General features: G+C 39.4%; 4 protein-coding genes across 11 annotated transcripts in view; 1 reads left to right on the top strand and 3 right to left on the bottom strand.

The window, feature by feature from the left end:
• Positions 1-786: 786 nt before the first annotated feature.
• LOC141761806 (uncharacterized) lies at positions 787-6,135 on the bottom strand. 7 transcript variants are annotated; one of them, XM_074625432.1, is made up of 7 exons: positions 5,802-6,135; positions 3,916-4,078; positions 2,637-2,738; positions 2,421-2,546; positions 1,494-1,537; positions 1,361-1,402; positions 787-1,189 (listed from the first exon to the last, which is right to left on the bottom strand). In XM_074625432.1, exons 1-6 carry the CDS (start codon positions 5,969-5,971, stop codon positions 1,396-1,398), a joined length of 612 nt encoding a protein of 203 aa, XP_074481533.1. In that variant the 5' UTR covers positions 5,972-6,135; the 3' UTR covers positions 787-1,189; positions 1,361-1,395. The 7 variants fall into 7 exon arrangements, with proteins under 7 accessions (XP_074481533.1, XP_074481527.1, XP_074481528.1 ...); XM_074625426.1 differs by having other exon boundaries at positions 1,494-1,529; XM_074625427.1 differs by having other exon boundaries at positions 1,494-1,529; positions 3,916-4,075; positions 5,802-6,134.
• Positions 6,136-8,050: 1,915 nt separating this feature from the next.
• LOC141762060 (bestrophin-3-like) lies at positions 8,051-16,802 on the top strand. 2 transcript variants are annotated; one of them, XM_074625880.1, is made up of 14 exons: positions 8,051-8,595; positions 8,683-8,845; positions 9,751-9,845; positions 10,620-10,707; positions 10,934-11,079; positions 12,477-12,631; positions 13,923-14,000; positions 14,162-14,314; positions 14,484-14,564; positions 14,756-14,907; positions 15,067-15,160; positions 15,404-15,522; positions 15,837-16,094; positions 16,261-16,802. In XM_074625880.1, the coding sequence occupies exons 2-14, from the start codon at positions 8,694-8,696 to the stop codon at positions 16,631-16,633; spliced, it is 1,944 nt and encodes a 647-aa protein (XP_074481981.1). In that variant the 5' UTR covers positions 8,051-8,595; positions 8,683-8,693; the 3' UTR covers positions 16,634-16,802. The 2 variants fall into 2 exon arrangements, with proteins under 2 accessions (XP_074481981.1, XP_074481982.1); XM_074625881.1 differs by lacking the exon at positions 8,051-8,595 and having other exon boundaries at positions 8,708-8,847.
• A 1,380-nt stretch (positions 16,803-18,182) lies between these two features.
• nots (nothepsin) lies at positions 18,183-23,644 on the bottom strand. Its single transcript, XM_074626018.1, has 9 exons — positions 23,507-23,644; positions 22,340-22,520; positions 21,717-21,834; positions 21,344-21,462; positions 20,073-20,272; positions 19,383-19,508; positions 19,149-19,293; positions 18,950-19,048; positions 18,183-18,418 (listed from the first exon to the last, which is right to left on the bottom strand). Exons 1-9 carry the CDS (start codon positions 23,563-23,565, stop codon positions 18,242-18,244), a joined length of 1,224 nt encoding a protein of 407 aa, XP_074482119.1. The 5' UTR covers positions 23,566-23,644; the 3' UTR covers positions 18,183-18,241.
• A 1,038-nt stretch (positions 23,645-24,682) lies between these two features.
• Positions 24,683-27,674, bottom strand: part of cct2 (chaperonin containing TCP1, subunit 2 (beta)) — an 8,118-nt gene continuing 5,126 nt past the window's right edge. Inside the window, exons 7-15 of the mRNA XM_074625147.1 lie at positions 27,596-27,674; positions 27,416-27,516; positions 27,000-27,127; positions 26,598-26,821; positions 26,373-26,501; positions 26,147-26,250; positions 25,893-25,992; positions 25,216-25,357; positions 24,683-24,932 (exon numbers count right to left, since the gene is read on the bottom strand). The exon at positions 27,596-27,674 is cut by the window's right edge and continues 124 nt beyond it. Of these exons, the coding sequence (XP_074481248.1) occupies positions 24,902-24,932; positions 25,216-25,357; positions 25,893-25,992; positions 26,147-26,250; positions 26,373-26,501; positions 26,598-26,821; positions 27,000-27,127; positions 27,416-27,516; positions 27,596-27,674 (1,038 nt within the window). The 3' untranslated portion in view covers positions 24,683-24,901. The remainder of the gene's footprint in view (positions 24,933-25,215; positions 25,358-25,892; positions 25,993-26,146; positions 26,251-26,372; positions 26,502-26,597; positions 26,822-26,999; positions 27,128-27,415; positions 27,517-27,595) is intronic.

The following is a 27,674-nucleotide window of genomic DNA, read 5'->3' as shown; positions in this document are numbered from 1 at the left end:
CCGTAACCCCAAACCACCAGCAATTTCACCATCTGTTATATATATTTGATCATGATTTTTATTATCTAAAGCATGTTTGAAAGCACTGTATAAATTTGATTTATAATTATTATAATTACATATTGTCCCTGAAATCCAGAGCTGATCATTTTACTGATTTTTATAGAATATCAAAAGTGACAAAACCCTTAGAAAATAAATATATGATTGAATGAATTAGTACAGCTTTCTTACTTTATTCATTAAATCACAAAATCACAATATCAAATCCAGTTTTCCGTTACAGCAGCAATGCCTGACCTATGTCTATGGGGAGAACCAGAACCAGAACCAGGACTGAGCGGGGCCGACTGTCAGACCCTGCTGCGGTATAATGAGAGGTTTTCTAAAGGGAGTCTGGCAGCTGCAAATCTTTACGACACGAGGCAATGGTGCTCATGGAAACACTACCGTTTTTGTCCAAACACAAAATGAAAGTTCCTTGTAGTAACTTTAAGGTAAACAAATATTGCCAGTTTAGTTTAAATTAATCTTTTTTAAAACTGACTTAAATTATTTTACTTTTTAATTTTGGTCCCAAATTATTTTGTCTATAATTTTATTTCTATTTTAGAGCTTTCACATGGTTCTTGTGTGTAATTTTTAATGTTGTTTTATGATTGTTTTACCCTTTATGTGAAGCACCTTGAGATTAATTTTTTTTTGTCGTTTATAAGTGTGCTATATAAATTTAATTATTTGTGCTACCACTGTCAGCTGTTTAAATCCATTCACACATAAACCGTCTCTGTTTGAGTTCATTTATTTAGAAAAGAAAAGGATATTTTCAAAATGTCTCCTTCCACATAATTTTTTTATACAAATACAATACTAAGTTAACAGATCAGATTCTATTTTAAACAGTATACTGATCATCTGATTGCAGTGAAAATACTACAGATTATTGTGGTTAGAGACAATTCTGATAACTGTACCACATCTAAATACAGGATGTTTTTACAGTAGTGAAGAGTTTAGTTTGTTATTTATCAGTGTTTCATTCTGATTACTACATCCTGCTCTCTGCTCCGTCTCCAGAAGTGCGTTTGTTTTATGTCTCTTAGTGTCCCTTCAGTATCAGGTCCATGTACGCTCCCATCACCAGACTCTCCTTTGAGACACCCAACTTCACCATCAGATCCTCGGCAACCTTAAAAAAAATACACAAAACAGGTCAAATTAAACTCTTTAAGACATGAATGTTGATGTGTTTGTGCAGGGAAATATAAAGTAAACTTTGCTATTTAATAGTGGTGTAACAAGTCATTATTTATCACCATCCGTAAGCAACGCTGCTAATGTTCATAAAGGTCAAACGTACCTTCTGTCCGTCTTCAACGGTCTGCTCTGGACGCATCACCACCTGAACAAACAAACAAACAAACACACAGGTTATTCAGTCGATCAGTTTACGTTTACTGGATCAATTTTGTTCATCACACATTTAATCGCACCTGTTTGTTTTCTGTCTGGACTCCTCTCTGTGCTGTCTGCTCCTCTGGGGAATATCTCTTTCAATACAATATCTTCAAATACCGTCACAACAAAACGTTGTACGGAGTCGGCGTCAGCCACAGCGTTGCGAAGACACAACCGTGGACGCTACGCCCAGCCGCGGAGGTGTGACACAACACAATACCTCCAACAAAGTAGGAAATAAAATCTGATTATATCAGAGTTGTCTGGGCGTCTTTGTGGGTTTAAGATGCTAGTCGTGGTTTTGTAATGTCCCCCATTTATAGTTCACCAGGGACTTGTGTTGACGCCATCTCTCCCAGACAAAATTAGACAATTATGAGATAATTTACTGATAATTATGGGATCATATCCCATAATTATTACATATACTTTCTTATCATAATTAGGAGATCATTTCTCCTAATTGCACGACTCAGATATTACAATTACGATACAAAAAAGGTTTCATAACTACCAGACAAAAATTAACATGACTTTCTTCCTTTGATCATATAATGTGCTTTCATAAAAATGACATTTCAGCTTATTATATAATACACATTATAATATTTAACCCTGTAAGAACACTATATCCTGGAAGGCAACGTCAGCCTCTGAGGGGGAGACATTTTTTATTTTATGTTTTCAATTAATTGTTTAGTCGATAAAAAGTCACAAAATAGTTTTTTTGTCGACCAACCGTCTTAAAATAAAGAATTTAAAATTTATAATAATATAAAATAAATCAAATCAATCAATAAAGCAGCAAAACATCACATTTAAGAGGCTGAAACCAGAAATGTTTGATTTAATTTTTGCTTTACGAAAGACAATAAACTGTTTGTGTGTTCAGGTGTTTGTGTGTTCAGGTGTTCGTGTGTGTGTGTGTGTGTGTGTGTGTGTGTGTGTGTGTGTGTGCTGACCTCCAGCTCCATGTAGTTCCCCAGCCCCTCCACTGTGTCCAGGTGAACTCTGGTCTGACCAATCAGAAACAGCCGTCGCTCCTTCCGCACCTCACCTTTAACCCCAAGAGCGTCTGACAGCACCGCCTGCGCACACACACATAGACAGTTATTAACCTGCATAAATGGCGGTATATGGCGGTTGTATTGTATATCAAATGTTGTTTAGTGTTTTACCCGGAGACTTGACGGGTCGCTGGTCGGACTGATGGAGTAACGGGACAGTTTGGGTCCATCGGTGTCCGGACGCTCGTAGAAGATCAGCTGACCTGCCTCGTTCTAACAAACAAACAACCAGTGAGTCAGTTTTATACCTGGGAACAAGATATGGTGTATTCAGAGAATATTACTTTGTTCTTGTTTTTTAAAATCTATTATGACTTTGTATTTCTTATGTAATATTAATGTTTATTCTATTTGTAATTTTTATTTGGTTTTTTTTATGATTTTGTATCTTATGTAATTTGTATGTTAATTTTTGCTTAATGTATATTTTATATATGCATTTTTTTGTTACATTTTTGTTGTTTGTCTTCATTTTATTTATTTATTTTCACAATTATATTTCTAGTAAGCGTTGCTCTAGAGCAGGGGTGCCCAATACGTCGATCGCGATCTACCGGTCGATCGCGAAGGTAGTGTGGGTAGATCGCATGGCATTTTAAAAAAAAAAAAAAAAAAAAAAAAAAAAAATTATTTTTTTTAAAAATAGACGTCAGCCAACAAATTGCAACACTGTTTCACCTGAACTCATCTGGAGTAGAGGATGATATTTTGACACTACAAGCTGACATTCAGTCCAGGGCTCATGGACAGTTCTGGAACTTACTCACAGAGGAAAAGTACCCCAACATGAGGAAATGTGCTACCTCCTTGACTGCATTATTCGGCTCCACTTATTAATGCGAGTCAGCCTTTTCCCACATGAAGATTATTAAGTCCAAATACCATTCCACCTTGACTGATGATCATTTGGAAGTGTGCTTGAGGCTGGCTATCAGCAGCTACTGTCCGGACTATGCATCCCTGGCTGATTCCATTCAGTGCAAGTCATCAGAGTAAGGTAATGACAAAAAATGTACAGAGTTATATTGTACAATATGGGTTCATGCAGTTATGCAAGGTACACCAACATATATTGTACATATAAAGAATACTCAATATATTTATAAATAAATATATGTTTTGCATTTTTATAGTAGGTAGATCATTTTGACTTGGTCATTTTATAAGTAGCTCGCATGCTGAAAAAGTGTGTGCACCCCTGCTCTAGAGTATTTTTGTATATTATTTTTTTAATAACGTTTGTTCTGATATTGATTGTCTAATGAACCTGATGAAACAAAATGTGACGCTCTTATCGATAGTTAATAAAATATCATTGATTGTATATGTTTATCTATATATCTGTATATATAGACAGTTTATTTGTATCTATATAACTGTATATATGTACCATGAAGTCTCGCAGCTTCAGTCGTCCATGGCGGCAGTTGAAGAAGGTGTCGTGCTGTCCGATGATCGTTCCCTCTGATTGGCTGAGCTTGGCGGCCTTCTCGGCGAACAGCGTTGGGTCGCTCACTTTGGCTTTGATTTCCACGTTGGACAGCATGACTCTACTGAGCAAGTGCAGAACAGAGAGAGAACAGGTAGTCAGACAGGTGTTTAAACGTTTATTCAATTAAACTTTATGAACATCAACAGGCCTGGAGGCTGTAATCAATCAATCTACCAATCAATCAGCCTATCTATCTTTTTATTGGTATATCTGCCTACAAAAAGTAAAATGAGACAATATAAATAAATTAATTAAAGGTCCGGAAAAATTAGCATATGAAAGATTAAAGGTTAAATAAACATTTATTTACTTTATCAACTGATGGAAGATTACATAAAAGGGGATAAAAGAAAAACTTGGTGATAAAATAAATAATATATTTACTCTTTTTCCTTTCCCTTTTTTTCTTAAATTCATGATACACTGTATGGTGTTCTGCTAGGAGTGGTGATTTGATTTGATATCTTTAACATATAATTGCTTGACGATGTAATCTGCAGATATTTCTGCATGCAAAAATGGTGTGGTATTATTCTCATAATACTACAAAAAAAATTCTCTTAAACTTATGACTTTATTCTCATAATATTATGACTTTTTTCTCATAAACTTATGACTTTATTCTCATATTACAACTTTTTTCATGTAAAGTTATGACTTTATTCTTATAATATTATGACTTTTTCTCATAAACTTATGACTTTATTCTCATGACTTTTTTCTCATAAACTTATAACTTTATTCTTATAATATTGTGATTTTTTCCCTCATAAACTTATGACTTTATTCTCATAATATTAAGACTTTTTTCTCATAAACTTATGACTCTATTCTCATAACTTTTTTTCTCGTAAACTTATGACTTTATTCTTATAATATTATGACTTTTTCTCATAAACTTATGACTTTATTCTCATAATATTATGACTTTTTTCTCATAAACTTATGACTTTATTCTCATATTACAACTTTTTTAATGTAAAGTTATGACTTTATTCTTATAATATGACTTTTTTCCTCATAAACTTATAACTTTATTCTTATAATATTGTGACTTTTTTCCCTCATAAACTTATGACTTTATTCTCATATGACTTTTTTCTCATAAACTTATGACTCTATTCTCATAACTTTTTTTCTCGTAAACTTATAACTTTATTCTTATAATATTATGACTTTTTCTCATAAACTTATGACTTTATTCTCATGACTTTTTTCTCATAAACTTATGACTTTATTCTCATATTACAACTTTTTGCATGTAAAGTTATGACTTTATTCTCATATTGCAACATTTTTTCTCTTAAACCAATGTCTTTATTATCATAATATTATGACTTTATTCTCATAATATTACAAAAAAATTTCTCTTAAATGACTTTATTATCATAATATTAAGACTTTTTTTCATGTAAACTTATGACTTTATTCTTGAAATCTCAGATTTATTTATTTTTCCTCAATGTGGCCCTAATACTCTACACATTAGACATACAACAATGATAAATAAAAATGAAAATGTAAACAAAAAACAGTTATTAATTTCCATGTTTATAAATCCACATGGAGCCACTGGAGAGGAGCTGAAGAGCCCGGATGTTGCTGACCCCTGGGTTATCCTATTGGTCAGCATGATCACATCCACTCATCTATGCTAACGTTAGCCAGCCTGTTAGCCACCTAGCAGCTAACTCCAACGGCCAAACTGCGTATTAAACACGGCGAACAGTTAACTGACAGCGGCTAACGGTTATACAAACTAACCATGTAAGAAGTTGTTTTACCTGGACTCAGTGTGTCTCTGCTGCTGCTGCTGTGTGTCTCGTGTGTTGATTTTACCGCGAAAAACTACCTCCGGGGCGGAGCATCGGCGGCGGATGACTACTGCTACTACTCGCCGGGAGAAGACACCAAACTGACCGCAGAGCAGCGCTGAGTGACGGGGGAGCAACATTAATACAGAGGGGGTCCTACGGTCCTACCATAGACGATCTATGTCTGCGCAGGGAACACACACTAAGCGGAAACGAAGACCTCTCCCTCCGCTGCACTATAAGGGTGTGGGTCCTCCTGACCTAATAGATGGTTTACCTCCATTCTTTCAGAGACGATCTACGTCTGCGCATGTGACACACAGCAAAGGGGAAACGAAGACGTCACACTGTTTAATTTCTACTGCACTAAAAAGTAACAGCCGCCAACATGGCTGACTTTTAAAGGAATACCCCATCTAAAATCTATCTTTTTGAGCATCATATGTAGATATATATATATATGCATATATATAAACATATATATATATGTATATATATATGCATATATATACACATATATATACACATATATACACACATATATATATACATACATATATATACATATAGTATATATATACATATATTATATATATATACATATATAATATATGTTTTACATGACATTGTTGAGTAAGTACATAAATAAATAAATACAAACATAAAAACATAAAAACAATTTTAAAATAAATTTAAAAAATGCAAAATACATGAAAAAAAACAAATGCAAAAATAAATAAATTCATTCAAAATTAATAACAATAAATACAAATTAAAAATAAAAAAATAAACAGAAGACTAAATAAATAAGGGAATTAATACAAAGCTAAATAAATAAAGAAGCAAATTAAAACAGAAATATCAATTTATGTCAAATTTGATCAATTTATTATTGTCTACATTTATTTGTAATATTATTTTTGCTACCTTTAATGACATATGTTTACGTATTTATTGAGTCATTTATTTATTTATTCATTTATTTTTGTCAGGTTCCATCCTCCACAGACTATTCCTTTAAAGCAGTGGTCTCAAACTCAATTTACCTGGGGGCCGCTGGAGGCAGAGTCTGGGTGAGGCTGGGCCGCATCAGGTATTCCACAAAAAAAGCTTTGTTAAAAAAAAAACAATCTTCTCAAACGTCATTATTAACAGTTCTTTAACTTGAATGGGTTCTTCTGAACATGGCCTATTGCGTCTCCCACTTTTCCTGAAATTGTCTGTGCTCGTCACCAACCTTTCTCTTCACTGCAGGCTTTGAAAAAGACATGATTGGGGCTGTGTGACAAGATATATATTCATTCCACTTGGTGTCACTCCGCAATAAAGTTGTGCCTGCTGTGTTTGTGTTGCTCTGCAATTACACCACCAAACCGCTAGTTGGCGGCGGCGTCTCTATGAGTTTCCTCTTCTTCTTGTACTACAAACAGAAACTGAGCGGAGTTGGAGCTAATAACTGTTGAACCACAGAACTTTTACATTACTGCAACGCCGAAAAGAGAAAATATATCTGAGTCGATTTGTGTGAACAAACATTGAAAAGATGGAGGCAGAGAGAAGTAGAACTTGGTCCTGGCCGCTCAGCATCGCTGAGAGACTGGACCAATCACAGCTGTTGCGGTCTGCGTCGCCGCGACGTGTAGTTACATTTCTGGAGAGGTGCACGTCAGGCTACGGCGTCGATTACACGCAGAAGTATAAATCAAGCTTTAATCAAGTTTATGCGATGTTACACGGGCGCTGCCATAGTTGTGAAATGTTTCTCTGCTTGCATCAAGCCCGGCCGATTGCCCGTCCCCGGGAGCCATATACCCCACTGTGATTGGTAGGTTCGTTCAGCTCGGGCTCGCGCAACAAAGGGACTTTCCACGGCAAACTGCCATTCACATAAAACTCGCGGGTTGAGGGCGCCTGGTTAGCTCAGTTGGTAGAGCGGGCGCCCATGTAACAAGACTTAGTCGTGACCGCGGCGGCCCGGGTTCGAATCCGGCCTGTGGCCCTTTCCGCATGCACTCTCTCTCTCCCCCCTTTCCAAGACTCTATCCACTGTCCTGTCAATAAAAATGAAAAAATGCCCCCCAAAAAAAAAACTTTATAAAAAATTTTTTTTTTTAAAAATTTGCGGGCCGCACTAACATTAAACTTTCATATCAAGGTGGGGGCCACAAAATATCGTCTTGCGGGCCGCAATTGGCCCGCGGGCCGCGAGTTTGAGACCCCTGCTTTAAAGCCTTTGAGCTGCGGTTCTTCTAGTGGCCACTAGATGCTGCTCAACCAAACTTTAACACTATTGAAGTGAATGAAGTGACCTCTAACTTCTCTTTAAAAATACAAAGTCATCACATTTCTACTTGATTTTATTAATGGAGAATCTTTATACCTGTGTTTTTATTAATCATGTTTCAGTGTCTGTGATTGGTTAGTTTACTGGTATGACATAATGCTGTTGCTGACGGCGTTTCTGTTTATACATGTTTACCTCCACCGCTATCGATGCCAACACAGACACACACTAAACCATGACTACATTTAGCTCGTCGGCTCATCAATAAACCTCTGGACCTGTGTGTGTGTGTTGGCATTACTGGGCAACTGGACAGAATCATGGTGGGAGAAAGAGAGCGAGAGAGCATCAGAGAGAGAGAGCGAGAGAGAGAGATGGAGGGGGGAGGCAGTGGTTGGTTGGCATTTGGCAAGAACAAATGAGGAAAGAAGACGCCTGATGCAGCGCTGAGGAGACACAAAGACTTCTGGGAGTTTTTCTGTGAGTAAAAATACAACAATTGTACTTTAGATGTTACAATAGAGTTAATTATCCAGGCTGTAGACTGTCTGTCTGTCTGTGTGTCAGGTGGTCTCAGGATGACTGTCACATATTCCAGTAAAGTCGCCAACGCCACTTTCTTCAGTTTCCACCGGCTGCTGCTGCGTTGGAGGGGAAGCATCTACAAGCTGCTGTACAGAGAGTTCATCCTGTTCGTCCTGCTCTACACCGGCCTCAGCATCGTATACAGGTGTGAGTGCACTATTAGTCACTGCATGTCTCCTTTAAATTACTTTAGTCTGGTGAAATTCTACATTTTTATAATAGTCATCAAATGTGCAGAGGGTGTAGGTCTTCCTAAAACAATTATTATTATAGTCTTTATTCATTATTCTTTATTCATTTATTATTATTTATAGTCTTATTGTTTGTTTGATGTTGTTTGATACTCCATGTAACCTCCACACCATCATCAAAGTTAATTATAACATTTTGGTCGCCTAAAAATGTCTTATTCAGCGTTCGGTTGTACTTAGCTTCGCCCTCGTGTCACTTCTGGTTGCAAAAACCAATATGGCGACAGGCAGAAACCAAGATGGCGACGGCTAAAAACCCAAATGTCAATGATTAGAAACCAAGATGGCGACAGACAAAAACCAAGATGTCAACAACTAGAAACCAAGATGGCGACGGACAAACACCAAGATGGCGACGGACAAAACCTACGATGTAAACGACTAGAAACCAAGATGTCAACGACTAGAAACCAAGATGTCAACGACTAGAAACCAAGATGGCGACTGACAAAAACCAAGATGGCGACGGCTAAAAACATGATGGTGATGGCTAGAAACCAAGATGTCAACGACTAGAAACCAAGATGGCGACGGCCAAAATGCCAAACTGAAGGCTTCTTAGAGACAGTCTATGAGTCTGAACTGCCACCATATCCTGAGTGAACCATGGATTAGGCATCAGAAATGAAAAAAAACAACTCAGAAAAACCTTAAAACCTTGTGGAGTATAAAGTACAATATCTCCTTCTGAGATGTAGTGAAGTAGACGTAGAAAGTACCATAAATTATATACCTCAAATTTGTACTAAAGTACTTCACTTGGGAGTAACTGTCCTACGGTGTCCTCTGTGTGCTGCAGGCTCGTCCTCTCCGACCAACAGAAGAGACTGTTTGAGAAACTCTCCATGTACTGTGATAAATACGCCGAGCAGATCCCCGTCACCTTCGTTCTGGGTACGTCTCACTCTTTGCTGTTTACTGACTGAAGCTCTGCTCTCACTGGTGTAAATAAATACATTTCAGAGACCCATTGGAATACATTCATATTGGGTATTTCTGTAGTAGCACCATTTACATCCAGAATTCCCGTCGAATAGCAGGAATTAATGTCCTCCTTTTATTCCCTAAACCACGATCTTTCCATGACCAAACCAAAAAACACCTATAAACACTACTTCAAAACCAAAGGTTGAGAGTAAATATGTACATTTACTAACTACAATTTTGATATACTTGTACTTTACTTGAGTATTTCCATTTACTGCTACTTTCTACATCTCAGAGAGTAATACTGGACAGACAGAAAGGCAGACAGACAGACGGGGGGTTGGGTTGCCTCATTAGCAGCCTGCTAATGGACACAGATCATTAAAGAGCAGCTGGGCTAAAAGCAGGACGACGTATCTGAACTGATCTCCATCCGGATCCACACAGAACATAGTCTCTACAGTACATGGTGAACAGAGAACATGTACTATAGTATCTATACGGTGCTGTGTGTATTCACAAAAACTAGATAAACAGGCGTATTATTATTGAAGTTGCTTGTCCGTAATAAGTAAATTAATTTGGCTGCTCAACACAAACACATGCTAAACAGAGACAACACACTACACATGTTAACACAGACTAAATTCACACGTACCAAATGCTATAAACGTGCTAAACACACCCATCAAGTTTTATTATTAATATGAATGAATATGAATTCCTGTGTTTGTGTTGTAGGTTTTTATGTGACTCTGGTGGTGAATCGTTGGTGGAATCAGTTTGTTAACCTGCCCTGGCCGGACCGACTCATGTTCCTCATCTCCAGGTACATTCACACTACTCATTAACTGTGTTTGTGATTTATTTCAGTTATTGATACTCTGTGTTATTGATTCTGCCGGCGTGGCTTGTTGAAAGGCTTGTAATGAGTTTGGTGGATGGGACCTTTCTCAATCAGAGTATTTTCCATGTTGTTTTTACCGACGTTGACCTGAAACCCGAAACTCCTGTGTAGATACACTGTGTGATTTACGTCACGATGTTTCCTCCAGCTGTGTTCAGGGTAAAGATGAATATGGCCGCCTGCTGCGCCGGACGCTAGTGCGTTACGTTAACCTGACGTCGCTGCTCATCTTACGCTCCGTCAGCACCGCCGTCTGCAAACGCTTCCCCACCATAGACCACGTGGTTGAGGCAGGTGAGAGTCTCTGGGGGTGGGAACAGTTTTGTACGGAAGCGTAATGCATTCAGTTGAGAATATTAATATAGATAGAATATTTGCCCTGTTTTCCTGAATTAACGAAATCAAAATCCTGTGAGAAGCTCTCACCTTGCCTTTAAAGTCCATTTTAATTAAATATATAAATATGGCAATAAAATAAATAAATACATAAATGTGTCTATGAAATAAATAAATAAATAAATATGGCAGTAAAATAAATAAATAAATATGGCAGTAAAATGAATCCCCTGAAATAAATACAAGTATTCAAAACATCCTTTTATAATTAACTTATTTATTTATTTATCGAACTATATTGACTCATTTATATGTTTATATTTATTTATATATTTATTGCCTAATTTATTTATTTCAGGATTTATTTCATAGGCATATTTATTTATTTATTTATTTATTTATTTATTTATTTATTTATTTATTTATGTATTTACTTATTTATTTTAAATTCACTTAAATGGCAAGGTCAGAGCTTCTGGTGGGATCTCATTAATTCAAAATAAAAAAATAGTTTTTTTCCCATGAAAATGTTATAATAATCTTGTTAATTCAGAAAAACAGGGCAAATATTTATTTTTATACAATTATTTATTTCAGGATTTATTTATCTAAAATTGACTTGAATGTTATTTTCACAGGATTTTGAACAGCATACAGTACTCATATATTTCTGTTTTGTGTGTAACTGAACTGTCCGTGCTGTGTCAGTGTGTCTAAATCACAGACTGTATATAAGAAGTGGATGTACTCACCGTGACGTCACCCATTGGTTTGTGGACTACGGTTTTGAAGCCTCGAGTTTGGTTTTCGCTGTCGCCAACTTGTTTTTTTGGAAGTCATTTTCTCATAGACTTCTATACAATCAGACTTCTATACAACCAGAGGAGTCGCCCCCTGCTGGATATTAGATAGAATGCAGGTTTAAGGCACTTCAGTATTGGCTTCACTTCTCAGACCCGGATGTTGCCCACTGGTCTAAACTGAAATTATAAAAGTCAGTTCGAGTTCAGCTCCTTCCCGGCTGTTCCTCTTCCTTCCTGTAAGCGTCTGATCCAACCCTAGGGATTAGCTCGTTATCGGCCAATTAGAGCAGGACTCTGAGAGCTGCAGGAGGACAGAGCTGATCATGATGAACTTGTTTTTAAAGATTGCAAAACAATATAATCCAAATGTCTGTAAGATTTCCATAAAGTCGATGTGATAAAAGTGAAATGGCAAAAAAAATAATTGGAAAGAAATATTTGGAAATTTTAGCACATGGGGAAATAAATTAGGGTGAAATGCAAAGGGAAGAATCGTGCAAAATGTAAATACACATCTGGAGACCGTTACTGGTTTTGTCCTCCCACCTGCAGGTTTCATGACTCCAGAGGAGAGGAAGGTGTTTGAGAACATCCGCTCTCCTCACCTGAAGTACTGGATTCCCGTCGTCTGGTTCTCCAATTTGGCGTCTAAAGCTCGACAGGAAGGACGCATCCAGGACAGCATCGACCTGCAAAACATTCTCAATGTGACACTTAACACTTTATATTCTGTGTTAGAAAATACTGCATTTATTTATACTTCATTTATGTATTTATTTTTACTTAGTTATATAAATACGTTTGGGAAATAAATAAGGGACGACATGCAAAGGGGAAATCATGCATAAATGCATAAATACATTAATAAATAAATACATTTAAAAATAAATACGAAATAAATTAAAAATAAATGCATAAATAAATGAATGAAAAATAAATACAAAATAGATAAAAACTAATTGCAAAAATACATTAATTAATTTGAAATTTAATAAAAGTAAATACATAAATAAATAAAAGGTATTTTATTTATTTATTTATTTATTCCAGCATGATTTTCTCCTAGCATTTTACCCCTTATTTATTTCCCCAAACTTATTTATAGAAATAAGTAAAAAATAAATAAATAAATCAAGTATAAATAAATACAAAATAAATGCAAAAATAAATAAATACATTTAAAAAATAATAAAAATAAATACTGAAATAAATAAAAGGGAAAATTAAACAGAAGAGTAAATAAATACGGGAATTAATCCAAAGATAAATAAATAAAGATGCAAATTAAAACATAAATATTAATTTACATCACATTTTATTAATTAATTAATGGCTACATTTATTTCTAATATTATTTTTTACCATATTGAATGACATATTTATTCATTCATCGAGTCATTTATTTATTCATTTATTTTGGCAAATTCCATCGTCCATGCTGTTTCACTGTGACTTTAAGGGCAGTTTTTTCTTTACTTCAGTAAAAGTACTAATACCACACTGTGAAAATACTCCACTAAAATTCCACTAAAAGTCCTGCATTCAAAACCTTACTTAAGTAAAAGTATGTAACTATTATCATCAAAATATACTAAATGAAAAAGTATTGATCGTGCAGCAAAATGATGTTTCTAGATTACTGCTCCATTAATGCTTAAGTGCAGTATTTGAGTAAATGTACTTAGTTACTTTCCGGCTGTAGGGCCATAACTGGGCTGACTATAGAGGTACTTTGGGCCTCAAATGTCCCAAAAATGAATCAGTAGAGTGTAGAGTAAGTGTCTCATTAGATTACAAATATATCCTGTCAAAGAGAAAATGGCACTTAAGCAGCCACACACATTTAATGCCACTTGGGACTGTAAATCCCTTTTAGTGTGTAACAACATAAACTAGACATGGAGGTAATGTGACACCCAGCTTTACTCCAAGAACAGTGAGTGGGTGGGAACATTTGGGTTTAACTGGCATCCCTGTTGAATGTGTGTCTGTCTTCAGGAGATGAATCTGTTCAGGACTTGGTGTGCGACTCTTTTCGGCTACGACTGGGTCGGCATCCCGCTGGTTTACACACAGGTCTCTCTCGCTCTCTATTATCTGCCACCATAACATGTTTAAAACGGATGCAGCTAATCTAATCTCATCATCTTCCATCATTACTGTAACTGAATCAGTGAATCTCCCACTCAGAGAGGGAGGGATGCACAGTGAAGCCTCTAAAATCTCTCTCTCTTCAGGTCGTCACTCTCGCCGTCTACACCTTTTTCTTCGCTTGTCTGATTGGTCGTCAGTTCCTCGACCCCGCCCAGGGCTACCAAGGTCACGACCTCGACATCTACGTCCCCGTCTTCACCCTGCTGCAGTTCTTCTTCTACTCCGGCTGGCTGAAGGTAAAGATCACTTTCCCTTACAGGACAAAGCCGGCGATATTTTAATATTTTTTAATGTCAACAAATCCCACGAAAAATCAACGCTGTGGCCACAAGCCCATTGGTTCCTACTGAAGATGTAAATCTTTAAAAAATACCGCTCTGAACTCCAAATGTGATTTGTCGTCAGGTAGCGGAGCAGCTGATCAACCCGTTCGGAGAGGACGATGACGACTTTGAAGCTAACTGGATCATCGACAGGAACCTTCAGGTCAGCGGCCAATCACAGCGCTCAGACACTCTGGAAGCAGAGAACATGATGTTATGTGACACATATTGTTGTTTGCTATATCACAGCAATACACTGTTAATTAAGATGATTGTCTTCTTTATGTACCGTATCCTCTGGCCTCCAGCAGCAGATATTAGCTACTTTACTAAGGCATGCACCTGTCCCTCCAGGTGTCTCTGCTGGCTGTAGACGAGATGCACATGAACCTGCCTCACATGACCAAAGACATGTACTGGAACGACTGCGAGGCGCGCCCGCCGTACACGCTGGCTGCTGCCGACTACTGCATCCCGTCATTCCTCGGCTCCACCACTGACATGGGGTCAACACACACACACACATATACAGTATATACATATTACACATTTCAGCCGAGCAAGCTGATTGGTTGACACCAATTCTGTAACCCTCTTTGGTTGTTATGGCAACTGTTATGCAGGGAGCTAGTTCGCATCAAACTTTCTTCCAATGTGTCTTCCAGACTCTCTGACATCCTGCAGTTTGATGAGGCTGACTTCGTTAGCTACAGTCGTCCACGGCAACAGGACTCTGTTTTGACAGGGCGCCAAGGGTCGGTAATACAACATTTTTATTACTTCTGTTTTTAGCCACGTGTGATTGTTTGTCAGTCAGTAAACAGGTTAGTGCACAAACTGCATGACCGATATCAGTGAAACATAATGGGAAATGTCATTAGCCAAGGAAGGCAGGAATACTTTTTGGTGTGGTTAGCGCCACTTTATACTCCATTTAAACAGCCTTCCATGTTTATAGAGTATTTAACCTTTTTCTACCATCATATCTTTTTGTGTTTTCAGGTTATGGGTCGAGTCCGCCGGCTGCTGAGCGTTCAGGATCCTCCTGAACTCCAACCTCTTCGACCCATCTTTAAACGACACAGCAGTGACGCAACAGGAAGCTTCTTCCCAGACTTCAGGTTCAGTATTGCTCCATTTCAACGTATCTTCATACAAGGGTTCCTTCATACAAGGGTTCGTATAATATCGTATGAAATGTTACCTACGAATGTCCAGCAACACGCTTGTTACATGCATACAGTCTTACGTAGATTACATACGAATTTAATGCAGTGCATTACTTGCTACAACCGCTTGTCCACTTATAGCACGAATGGTGCCCATATTGGCTGATTTCAATTACAGCTAGCGTGTTATTGGGCAGCAAGGTGGCTCAGTGGTTAGCACTGTGTCTGATTACATTAACAGTTGGTCCATTTTATCGTCCATCCAGGGTCAATTCACGTCCAGACGATATGGGTCTACCCTCCCCTGCCAAGGACACCCTATCCACCTTAAGGGAGGTCAGCAGCAACCCTCCGTCACCTGAAAGCTCGCCCTGTACTGTTTTCCCCCAACTCGTCGTCAGTCCGCCGTTGACCGGTGATGTCTGTCACAACATGAGTCCTTCTGGCAACGGTGAGGCGGCAAAACCTCAGAACGGACTGGATCCGTCCCCCATTGAGGAGGCACCGGGCTTGGAAACCCCGAGGTAATTCTTCTGACTTTCCACTCTGTTTGTCCATCTCCGTCCTTACTGAAACCATGATGATGCTGTTTTGAGATAATGGGATTATGAAAATGACTAGCAACCACAGTTGGTCTTGGCTTTGGTAATATTCTTCTTCCCCTTGTGGTCGGACTCTTTGTATTTCCAGGAGGGGTTCCTCGGTCTGTTGTTCCCCCACCCAGCTGGGACCCAAGGAATTCCGCTGGACACATCACCCCCCCATCCGGCCACGAGGGCGCCAGTTCTCCCTCCAGTTCTCCAGGCAGTCATCGAAGGGGTCGGTCCGAAGCTTGCCGAGCCCCAAGGCTCTGGGAAGGCGGAGACGAGGCCTAGCTCGATTTCAATCCCGACGATCACCCGCTCAACCTACCGACACTCTGCAGCTCCCTGATCCTGATAACGATTACGACTTCCAGGGAGTGGCGGGGATGGAGGACGACGATAAAGAAGTAACCGACAACAGTGAAGATATCAGAAACCAGGACTCCCAATCCCAGACTACCACTCACACATTAACATAATGCTGCCCAAACAGAGCCAACCTCAGTATTGGCAATGACTTTACCCAACAAAGGAAGCCACAAGAGGAAAGTTGCTTAGAAATCTCCAACCTCCGAAGGGATGTTTTGAAGCCTGGAGTTTGGGTTTACCACTTGTTGCCAGCTTAGTTACTGGAGACAAACCCTAACCCTGACCATAAGATGGTACACCAAAGAATGCAAAAGAATCCTAATACTGGTAATCGACTTTTAAGCTCAGAAAATGGACAACTTGACGGGAAGAGCAAGCAACAACCACCATGGCTGAGTTTGATGGGCTTAAACACATGCCATTCAAGAAACGCCTGCCTTAACATCTTCTTAATAGAAGAAAAACTCAACGCACATTAGAAGAAGTGAAATTAGCCACCAATAGCTGAACATGTTGTGGAAAAAAGTTGGGGATTTTCCCACTTGCTTCAATACAGTGAGTGATTTCTTGGATGTCATCTGGTGGCCATTAGAGGAACTGCAGCTGGACACACTTCAGCTTTGGTTCCAACACTCAACTGTGGTGACTGCTGATTAGGTAAAAGTTCTCAGGATTACTGAATGGACTTTCTAAAATCTTTTCTAGCACAAAATCTGTGTTCATGTGATAGCAGTTTGTCTGTTTTGGTAAATGTAACTGAAGTAATGAATTTCTCGTATCTGTTGCTGCTGCTGAATAACCAAAAACTATACTTTTAAAAAAAAAAAATACAACCTGACTGATTTGTCAATGGGTCACCAAAAATTAAGAATTGTGTCACCAAGGCCATACTCCACAGTTCAGCCAATTAGGGATGTCACAATACCAGAAATTCCACGATTCTCGATACCAACTCGATACCACGGTAAAAAACAAAAGTAAAACAGGTCATAATTCCCTCTCTATTATCTATTTTATATTGATGTGAAAATATCTCCTTCAAACAACTGGATTTAGTCAAGTTTCTCAACAAAAACTACATTTTACAAGATAACATTTGAACACATCACGATAACATTACAATTTATCTTTGCACAATACTCATTCTTACTGAATAGAGCCTGAACACATCATAATGTAAATCAACGGTACCTCCCGTTAACATTAGCAGTTAGCTCCGCGCAGGACTGTGCTGCTAACACCTAACGTTAACCAGCTCTCGTCCTGATGATTTCAACACGGATCTGTTGTTCGCAATGTCGCATTATGAGGGAATAAATAGGGTTCGTCTCCTGGATGTGTCGATAGTGAGTTCAATGCGTCCCAAACACATTTTTTATTGTCTGTTTTACGTCGGTACTGTAGAAAAACGAGTACCATCATGTTTTAAAAATGTTGGCATTGACTTGGTACCAAAGTATTGGTTCTTGTGACATCCCTACAGCCAATGATGGTTGTTTGTGGTTGATGATTTAATTGGAGGATGGGCACTGGCTGATTGGAAGATTCTCACAAAAGTTGCAAAATACAGTAGGTCAGAAAATGATGGGTAGCGTAAGCACAATACTGCTAGCTAAGTGCTATTTGAGTTGGTGCCTTTGCAAGAATAACAAAATGCTCTTTTTAATTGTACAGTATTTATTGATGATACAGTTGTCAGCTTATTGATAACTGATGGGTTAGAGTTGGGCTGGGTGCTTAGCGGAAGCAAAGCCGACCCGGTCCTGTCCTCTGTCGAAGATGCTGTAGAACTCTGTCAGAAATATATCTCCCAGAATCCACAGGGGGCCTTCTGGGGTCACAATGTCCACGGCCTGGAAACCACTGAAACACAACTCCCTGTCGCCAAACATCTCCTGGGAGACAGAGAGACAAAGAGATGACTTTTGAAGATGACATTTCAGTATCATACTGTGTATTTATGCTCACGTTTATTTGTCATGTCAACCATAAAAAATATAACTGAATGAATTATCATTTCTCTCAGCTCCAAGATATAAAAACTGACAAAACATGACAATGACAAAAAATGTCAATGTTTAATGTAAGCTATGTTTAGAAGCAAAGTCTTTGATTCAATACATCATCTAACATGTTCTGAGATAGACCCCCATTCATCAGCAGACCCTGAACCAGAGAGGCAAACTTAGATGTGGTATAGAGTTTGGTTGGGGTGACCTCCTGAGAAACCAAACCGGTCCGCACTCTTGGACCTTTAGTTTCTGCTGAACTCTTCGAGCACCCCAGAAATCCTTTAGAATACCCCCAAACCTTCTAGACCAGACTCCTGGATTCCTACCTTCCTACATGCTAACAGCGTAATCCAAAACAAAGTCTGTCAGCCATTTGGAAGCTAAAGAAGACAAAGCAATGACGGAAAGACAAACCTTCCTGACGTATTGCTCAGCAGTCAGTGTGTACTCCTTTCCTCCCAGGACGAACGTCACATGAGGCAAACTGGACAACCTGGCGCAGTCGATAATGAACTGAAGCACACACACAAAGGTTCAAATGAGATTATATGTTAACAAACTCTCCAGAAATGTCTAATAAGATTTAGATTATGCAATTAAATTTGGGTTTAACCTCTCCTATGTTTGTGGGCGAGGCTCCAATCAGCTGCTGAAGATTGAGGATGTCACTGGTCGGTCCAGCGATGAGGGAGGTTCCAGTATCGACAATCGCCTGGCAACCATGAGGACAGAACGAACTCACACCCTGCACCGCCACACTGAAACATACACAAAAGATCTGTGCCACCAAAATCAAGAAAAACATTTAGAAAATAAGCACTTGTTAGTACACGATCAAGACTTCAACCTGTCCATCTTAATCTGCCAGTATGCCTTCGCAGTCACAGGGAGCCAGTTGATTGGTCCGCTGTACAACGCCTCGTCTTTACCGCCAAGCAACAGTTCGCCTTCTGGGTAACCGCTACTTGTTTTCCTGCAGGGACAAAATTAACAAACGGCAATTTATTCTTTGTTTATGGACCCCAAACAGTTTCTTATCAAACCACTGAGGCTTCTGAATTCCCAGAGACCCTCTTGACTCCTGTGATATCCTTGAAACCTCCTTGACTTCTCTGGATCCCTTGAGACCAAATGTCTCAAACCGTGTCCCAAGATTCAGAAAGTTATTAATCCAACCAAATATTCTACCAACAAATTCATTAATCAGCAATCCTTAAAAAAAAAACCTGGGACCTAGGATCCTAGATCTCTTTAGCTCTTTGGACTCTCCTGAATAACAGGGAAACCTTGGAACTTCCTGGAAACCTTAGACGGTTTCCAAACCTCTCCTGAAACCCCTTGAACACCCAAAACTCTGTGGATGCTTGAACTTGATTATTGACTCCTGGAGGACCTTGGACTCCAGTTTGGAAACCACAAGCAAGTCCTCCTCTCTCCAATGCGCCCCTGAGCAAGGCAACGAACCCCTAAACTGGTTGTAACGGTGAGCTCCTGGTGTGAATGCTTCAAAATAGTCAAACGTGAGTCATGGTCGCACCTGCTGAGGCAGAAGGAGAAGACCGGCTCCTCCACCGTCTTCTGCGCCATCATGTTGTCAAAAACGGGGTTTCCAAGGATCTCTGCCAGGGACGGGTAAGCCATCCCCAGAACGCCGTCGAACTTCGCCATTACAAATGCGGCACCGGGCTCGTAGACGGACTCCCCAAACTCCTGGTTCAGGGCGGTCAGACTGCCGACCTGGAACAGAAGATTACTGATTAGAGAATTTTTTTTAACTTCCTTGTTTTACTGAGCTGTAACACCAAGTCAAATTCCTGTGTCCATCTTCAGCTACATGGGGTCAAAATAAATCTTTAAATCCTTCGCAGCTCGATGGCAAAAGATGTCAACATCCTTTTCCAAAGAAACACTTATTTGTTGGTTTGGTATCTTAACAAATGGGACAAAGAATTGATCTTGTTACAAATTGCAATTTCATATTTGGACATTTTTATATTTCCATGACAGTGAAATCAGTAGTTTTTGTCTGGAAATTTTAGGCACGCAAGTATTTTTGTTCAAAACATATTATTTTTTACATAAATAAAATCTTTTTTTTCGACATGTTCGTCCTTTTTGGACAGTCGGTAGTGACGAGGCAGACGGGAAACCGTCAGGTGTGACATGCAACTCAGATCCACGATAAAATCCTTGGACGTTGCGGTTATTCGGCATACTGTACACTGTAACCATTCAGCTACTAAATCTGAAATAAATAACTTTTTGTTTTCACAGCTGTACTTCATGTCAATAAGGTAGCTTTTATTGGTAATTTTGACATGATCCCAAGCTAATTTATTTTTCATAATTTGTTTATTTATGGTACTACTGAGGGCTCCAAATATATCTTTACTTTTGCATCCAATTCAAGGATGCAAAAGTGACAACTGACTTAGATTCCCTATAGATTCCCTCCCGAAAAGCCCAGTCTGCTCTGATTGGTCAACGGAACCAAACTCTTTGGACACCGCTCAAGCTCCACTCTAACTAGCTTTGTTTGAGGGTCGTGTCTAGAAGGGATCCTGCAATTTGCGAAATCTGATCTGAGATCTGCGAAAACTTGCAAAAACCCTTGCAAGACTCATTGCCCGACGACCTATCCTAACTATTCAAGGTCAATACCTAACCTTAACAATCTCGTGAAAGAGCAACTAAAGTCCAGACTGAAACTGAACCAGGGACACAGCAGATATATGGCATGTGTTTATTGGGCCACCAGGATACCTCAAGTGTGATCACATTTAATGACTTTGTAGTGTAGAATAAGACCTTCAGTGTGTCTCTGGCCATGACTCCGAGCAGGTGTCCTGATCCGTAGTGAATCCCAAACATCCGACCGTCATGATGGAACGATGAGGACTCAAATGCCCTGAAACGCTTGTGCAATGCTGGGAACACACACACATACACACATACACACACACACACACACACACACACACAGTGACCTTGAACTTCTTATCACAGTCAGGACCACACTAAACCGTGCTGTCATGCTGTCCTAACCCACTAACACAACCCTTATAAATACCAATACAAACACTTGGGTGAGGTGTGTACTATAGCGTTATATTGTCTTGTCAGTAGTGTGTAGTGTTGTGTAGTGTAGTGTAGTGTAGTGTAGTGTATTGTTGTGTCATACCACAGGCCTGGCTGACGCAGTAGGTCGACGGCACCCAGAGGTCGGCTGAGCCGGTGTCAAAAATCACAGAGAAGTTCTGCTCCGGAGATCCCAACGTGATTTCACCGTAATACTGAGCCTGAAACAACAGAAACACACAATGTTAGTAAGTCTGTAGCCGTAAGGAAACAATACAACACAAACACAACAACATGGTGTTACTGGGAATAGTTGCTGGTTTAAAGTCTGACTTAATAAAAAATAAAAAGTCTTTGACTTTAAGGCCATCTGGTGGTCGTACTGAGAATGACACCAGTGATTTTTGTGTTTCCACTAAAAGTATTACCACATAATCTATGAATATATAAAATATTAAAAGAATAACAGAATATTTAATAAACGTAATTTTATGATTGATTTATCTGCAGTGCTGTTTTTAAAATTAGAAGTAAATTGCAGCTAGATATACAAATATATATACAAATAGATATCGCTAAACTTGAATATTTTCACCCGAATTGTTCCATTTTTTTTTTTTTAAAAACTTGGATCTGTGAACATTTTTAAATGAGCAGATGTTGGTTTAGTGCCTGTATTGTTCAGGAGCACATCAGTAAAGTTGAGACAGTTAATGTTGTTCTTACGTCCATGAAGTTGTAGATCTTCTCAGTGGAGCGTCCGAGCCGCAGCGACGGCGTGCCGGGCGGGAAGCACTGAGCGTAGCGCCGGTTAAACATGTCGGGGCGGTGATCCGTCAGGAACTCCTCCAGACGGCCGGAGGCTCGCAGCTGGGAGCGAATCGAAGGCGCCCGCTTCAGAGGGACCCTGGCGACGAAACGTTTCAGTATCAGGGGTTAAACTTTTAGTGTCTCATAGGCATATTTCTAATTTTTTAAAGGATTAGTTCAACATTTTGGGGAAATAAACTCATTTGCTTCGATGAGTTGGATGAAAAGATAAATACCAGTTAGCTTAGCTTAGCATAAAGACTGGAAACAGGTGGAAACAGCTAGCCTTGCTCCGTCCAGCACCTCAAGTTCAATCTACTCATCTAAGTCTCTAGAAAATGTATTTATCAAAATGTCAAACTATTCTTTTAAACAAGAAAAAACCTGAAAAAATTATATTATAATTAATTATATATACGAAATGTAAAACAACCGGACTGAAACTTGACTCCCGAACTTGATCCGACAATAAAATTCAAATATTGTTGCAGTAAAAACATACGTTTTTGGACCGTTAAAGAAAAAGATCATTCGTCTCTGGGTTTTTCTACAACTACGTTACTTTTGACTCTCCATCAGCCTCAATGAACCTTAATTTTAACCATCAGAGTATGTAATACATATAAACAGGTACACAAAATTACATTTTAATCTGCAACATGTCAATTTTTTATGGTTTTCATCACTTGTTCTTACAGCAACAATAATACAATAATGTTCATTTTATACATTTAGCTTTTTTTAATTTCTATAATATTTTTGAGACATTTAAATTAATTTTTTTATGATTGTACGTAACTCAACATTGAGACCAGACATGAAGAAAAGTGGTGTTTGAACCCATAAAATGCTGCATACATTTTTTATTAAATCACATTATTTGTCATGTCAAAATGGGTAATAACTCTGTGTATATCGTTATGAAGCATTGCACTGTAAATATTATCATAAATCCAAAATTTCATTGCTGGGACTTAAAAGAAATGCCCATTTTAACTTGTTTTGGGACCCTCTTGACTTGACTAATGTAAAGACAGTTACAGTATTAATACACTGATATTAATGAAGGTGTATTTTTCCTACCGGACCAGCGCCGAGCTCGTCCAGGTCCAAACCAGCAGCACCAACAGCAGCCTCAACATGTCTCTGAGTCTGTAGGACTTGAGGTTGGTAGTCGACCAGGAGGTTTTATCAGAGTTTTCTGCTGCTCTGATTGGATCTCCTGCTCTGCTGATAAACAACACAGCATCAGGTACCTGAAACCTGATGTATCAATAATTATCTAATAAAATACTGTAAAAGTAAGCAGCTATCAGACAATATTAAAATAAACCTTAAGTCAGTAAAGGTGTGTTTACCTGCATTTTTTCTGAACCTTTCATCCACTGAGGAAGGCCATGAGATGCAATTGAAAGCTTTTTTTCTCGTAAATTTACCACTTTAATACCAGAATAATTTTTTCTCGCTCATTTTTTACTTTATAATCTCAGAGAAGAGTTTTTTCTCAAAAATGTGTTTATTTTTTTTCTCGTAAATTTACCACTTTAATCTCAGAGAATATCTAACTTTTTTCTTGTAACTATACGACTTTAATCTCAGAAATTCAGGGTTTTCTTTCTCAGAATATTACCCCCCTCCCCTGGCTTCGTATTTTACTTTTTTTTTTACCTACAATGGCCCTGATACACATTCACTTTATGCCATTTTATTTGAGTGTCTGAGTTAACATAAAGTATAAGATTTATTTAGTACCCTCAAAAACGTTCACAACAAAAAATGGAACAAAAACAGTATTTTTTTCCTAAAATAATTTGTTATGCGACACTACAAGTGTTAGAAATCCCAATGTGCTGTTGACTATATAAACTACAAAGTGTATTTTCTTTAGGGAACAATGAATGACTGAATAAGATGGTTCAGTTTAATGGTTAAACTATTACACCGCTCTAACAGCTGATTGTCTGAGTGGTTTAGAGTTCAGTCTAAACGTCAGTGTGTTGACTCTCTGAGGTCTCAGTGACTCTGACCTGATGAACCAACAATGAGCCAACACACAGTGGGGGGCTGAACACACCCGATTTTAGTATTTCTTCTACAAAATATACAAAATAATCAGAATACACATTTAAAGACATTTTGATTGCAGGCAAAGTCCGTCTTCAGCTGACACATAACGAACCTGTAAGACTGCCTCGTGTCGGAGCGTTTAATTATCTGAACTATCGGAGTTAGAAGAGACACAAAGACAATAAACAGATGTGCTGATGAGGATTTGATTCTTTTATTTTCAGTAAACAAAAACAAACACACGTCCAGACTGACGTTCTGTCTGTGCAGTTCTATTACAGTCAGAGTTTAACAGCGAAAAAAAACAAACAGCGGAGCGTTTCTTTAAATCGGAACTACACAGAGGCGATAAATAACAAAACTGATCCCTCCCCCAGTCGTCATCTTCATCCTCCTCCTCCTCTTCCTCGTCTAGCAGGGGTGATGGTCGGGAACTCTCTTCCTACACAAACAAACAACAACAGTCAGTAAACAAACATTGAAATGTCTCATCGCCAACCCCAGCTTTAAAGGACCATCCTGGTATTTCTCCATGTTTAAGTTACCATCATCTGCTTACACACGATATTATTGTTCTAATATTTTGCAGAACTTCCTAATTTTTCTAAATGATATGTTGCTGCGATACAATCAAAATATAATCCAGTTTACTCTGTATATAAATGTAGAGATACAGATGAAGATTTAACAGATAAAAATAGAGGAAAAAGGTGCGATGGGCTGACCTGGGAGCAGCTTTGATGATGTTGTCGACTCTCAGGATCATCTCGGCGGCTTCAGAGGCGCTCAGCAGAACCTGACGCTTCACCTGGAACGACTCTGTGATCCCCATCTCCGCCATGTTGCCCACCGAACCGTCAATCATGTCTGCAGGGGATAGACGGGAGAGATACTGTGATAAGTGTCTTAAGCCGGGTTTACACCAAGAAGTTCCTGGTAAATTTAGTCCCAGGAACTACTTTTCATGGAACTAAAAGTTTCCTTCAGCCTACTCTTGTCTGCGTTTCCATAGCGGAAACCTGCGAAGATTATGCAAATGATGATAGTTTGATTGTCATCAATATATAAATATTATTATTTGTGTTTTAGAACGTAACCGCCGTGAAACAATCAGATATTCTCTTTATTCTCTCATTCACAGCACCACCGCGCCGTCTGTCTCTTCTACCGCTCAGAATCTCTCTCTCTCTCTTTTTAATGAGTCGTGAAGCCGACAGCAGAGCCAAACTCTACCTTTAATGTTATCAAACAAAGAGGAATGCTCTCCCCTCGTCCTAAAATAGTCCTAAATCAATACTAGAGTACTTCCTTGTTTTATGAATGAAGCGGTACATGAGTTGAAGCTGTGCGGTTATTATCTTCCGAGGCGCTGGAAGTGATGAATATTTGTCCGTTCACTCACTCAGTCCACAGAAGGTCTTGTTCTCCTGGTGAGCAGCTCTCAGTTGAGCCACCAGGTCGGCGCTGTCGTAGCCGGCGTTGTCGGCGATGATGGTCGGCAGCTGGAGGAGAAAACGGTGAGAAAAATTAGTTCAAGAAAACCAGATCTTCAAGGATTAATCGATTAGTCGTAAACTATTAAATTAATCTCCAACTATTTTGATTATCGATTAATCGTTTTATGTAATTTTTTTATCTAAAAAAACAGGTCCGTACCATCATCAGAGCCTTGGCGAACGACTCCATGGCGACCGCCTCCTTTCCTGGCGTCCTATTGGCCAGATCACTCACCACCTTGGCCATCAGCATCTCAGAGCAGCCTGACGGAGAGGAGAGTACATGCAGGTTACACCTTTGTCATGTTAATGTCACTGCCAACACTTCATACAGGCGTCTCTGTGTACGCGGCGCTCATCACCCTCCATATAAAGCGTGTTAGTACCTCCTCCGTAGACTGTGCGGGGCTCCTTCACCGTCTGAGCCAACACACACAGAGCATCGTGCAGCGAGCGCTCCGCCTCGTCCAGAATCTGCTGAGTCGCTCCTCGCAGGACGATGGTGCACGCCTCACCTGAGGGACAGGGTCAGGGGTCAAAGGTCAAATAGATGCCAGGTGCGTTAAGCCTGTAGAAGTCAGAATACATGACCTATATGTGTGTGTTCGTACCCATGGCGACGCCAGAGAAGTGGATGAGCATGTCCTCTCCGATCATCACCTCCTCAATCAGCTTGCAGTGACCCAGTTTCACCAGCTCTGGGTGGTCGAAGGTGGAGCTGATCTCGCCTCCGGTGACCAGAGCGAGGCGCTCCACGCCGGCGAAGTCAGCGTGCTCGATGGCCATGACGCCGGCCTGAGCAAACAACTGCTCTGGGTAGTTATAGATCAACTGTCTGTGGAGAAAGAAAGAAAAGGACTTCCTGTTTGAGTCTTCATAAACTAAGTCATACTTTTACTTCAGTAAGGTTTAAAATGCAGTACTTTTACTTGTAGTAAAGTATTTTCACAGTGTGGTATTAGTACTCTTACTGTAATAAAGGATCTGTATAATACTCTTGTGTTTGTGCGTACCTGTTGATGAAGCAGTTGATTCCGTGTTTCAGGATGCGGTCGACCTTCTCCTTCATCTTCTCTTTCTCCGCCAGTTCGATCTCTGCAACCTTCGCCGTCGAGTCGACGCGAACCCTGGAACCAAAGATCTGAGACACACACACACACACAATATAAAAGTCAGGTCTTCCAGCATGGCGTAGAAGCGGGCAGTCGCATAAAGTCAGAGGCTCCCAGACGGTTTTATCGTGCTCTGGATTGGTTGGAAATCTCCGCATTTTTTTTTTAAAATCTTCTATTTAAAAGTCCTAAATCCTCTCAGTCTGTTTGAGTTTGAAGCTTCCCGTTTATGTTAAACTGATACTTCCTGCTGTGGCTTCACAAAAAAAGTCTCCTAGTGAAGAGAACAGACTCTGGTTTTAAGGTAGAGGACGTACCTTGATCTTGTCGGTGTCCATGCCCGTGTTGGCGATGAGGATCTTAACGTTCTCCATCCTCTTCGGTTGGTTCACTCCGATCTTCTTGTCCAACAGGAAACCTGGAGACCAAGCAGAACCATTACAGCAGCCAATCAGAGAGCAGCACGGTGGTTACGATAACATCACACAGTCACTGACCTTCGTCCAGGTAGGAGTCGGTGAGGCTGCCGCCCAGCTTCTTGATGACGTGAATGGCCTCCAGGTCGCCGGATCCCTT

The sequence above is a fragment of the Sebastes fasciatus genome, chromosome 23, assembly GCF_043250625.1.
Source record: "Sebastes fasciatus isolate fSebFas1 chromosome 23, fSebFas1.pri, whole genome shotgun sequence".
NCBI classification, from domain to species: Eukaryota; Metazoa; Chordata; class Actinopteri; order Perciformes; family Sebastidae; genus Sebastes; species Sebastes fasciatus.
Note: the sequence above shows the minus strand (reverse complement) of the source record. Positions and strands in the feature narration are given on the sequence as shown.

Coding starts and splice junctions, on each gene's coding strand:
- LOC141762060 (XM_074625880.1), top strand. CDS start 8,694: ATGACTGTCACATATTCCAGTAAAGTCGCCAACGCCACTTTCTTCAGT. Junction 14,315..14,483: donor TCTACTCCGGCTGGCTGAAG/GTAAAGATCACT, acceptor ATTTGTCGTCAG/GTAGCGGAGCAGCTGATCAA. Junction 14,565..14,755: donor TCATCGACAGGAACCTTCAG/GTCAGCGGCCAA, acceptor CTGTCCCTCCAG/GTGTCTCTGCTGGCTGTAGA.
- LOC141761806 (XM_074625426.1), bottom strand. CDS start 5,971: ATGTTGCTCCCCCGTCACTCAGCGCTGCTCTGCGGTCAGTTTGGTGTC. Junction 2,547..2,636: donor GCGACCCGTCAAGTCTCCGG/GTAAAACACTAA, acceptor GTGTGTGCGCAG/GCGGTGCTGTCAGACGCTCT. Junction 1,190..1,360: donor CCGTTGAAGACGGACAGAAG/GTACGTTTGACC, acceptor ATTTTTTTTAAG/GTTGCCGAGGATCTGATGGT.
- nots (XM_074626018.1), bottom strand. CDS start 23,565: ATGTTGAGGCTGCTGTTGGTGCTGCTGGTTTGGACCTGGACGAGCTCG. Junction 21,835..22,339: donor AGATCTACAACTTCATGGAC/GTAAGAACAACA, acceptor CTGTTGTTTCAG/GCTCAGTATTACGGTGAAAT. Junction 19,294..19,382: donor TGGCAGATTAAGATGGACAG/GTTGAAGTCTTG, acceptor TGTATGTTTCAG/TGTGGCGGTGCAGGGTGTGA.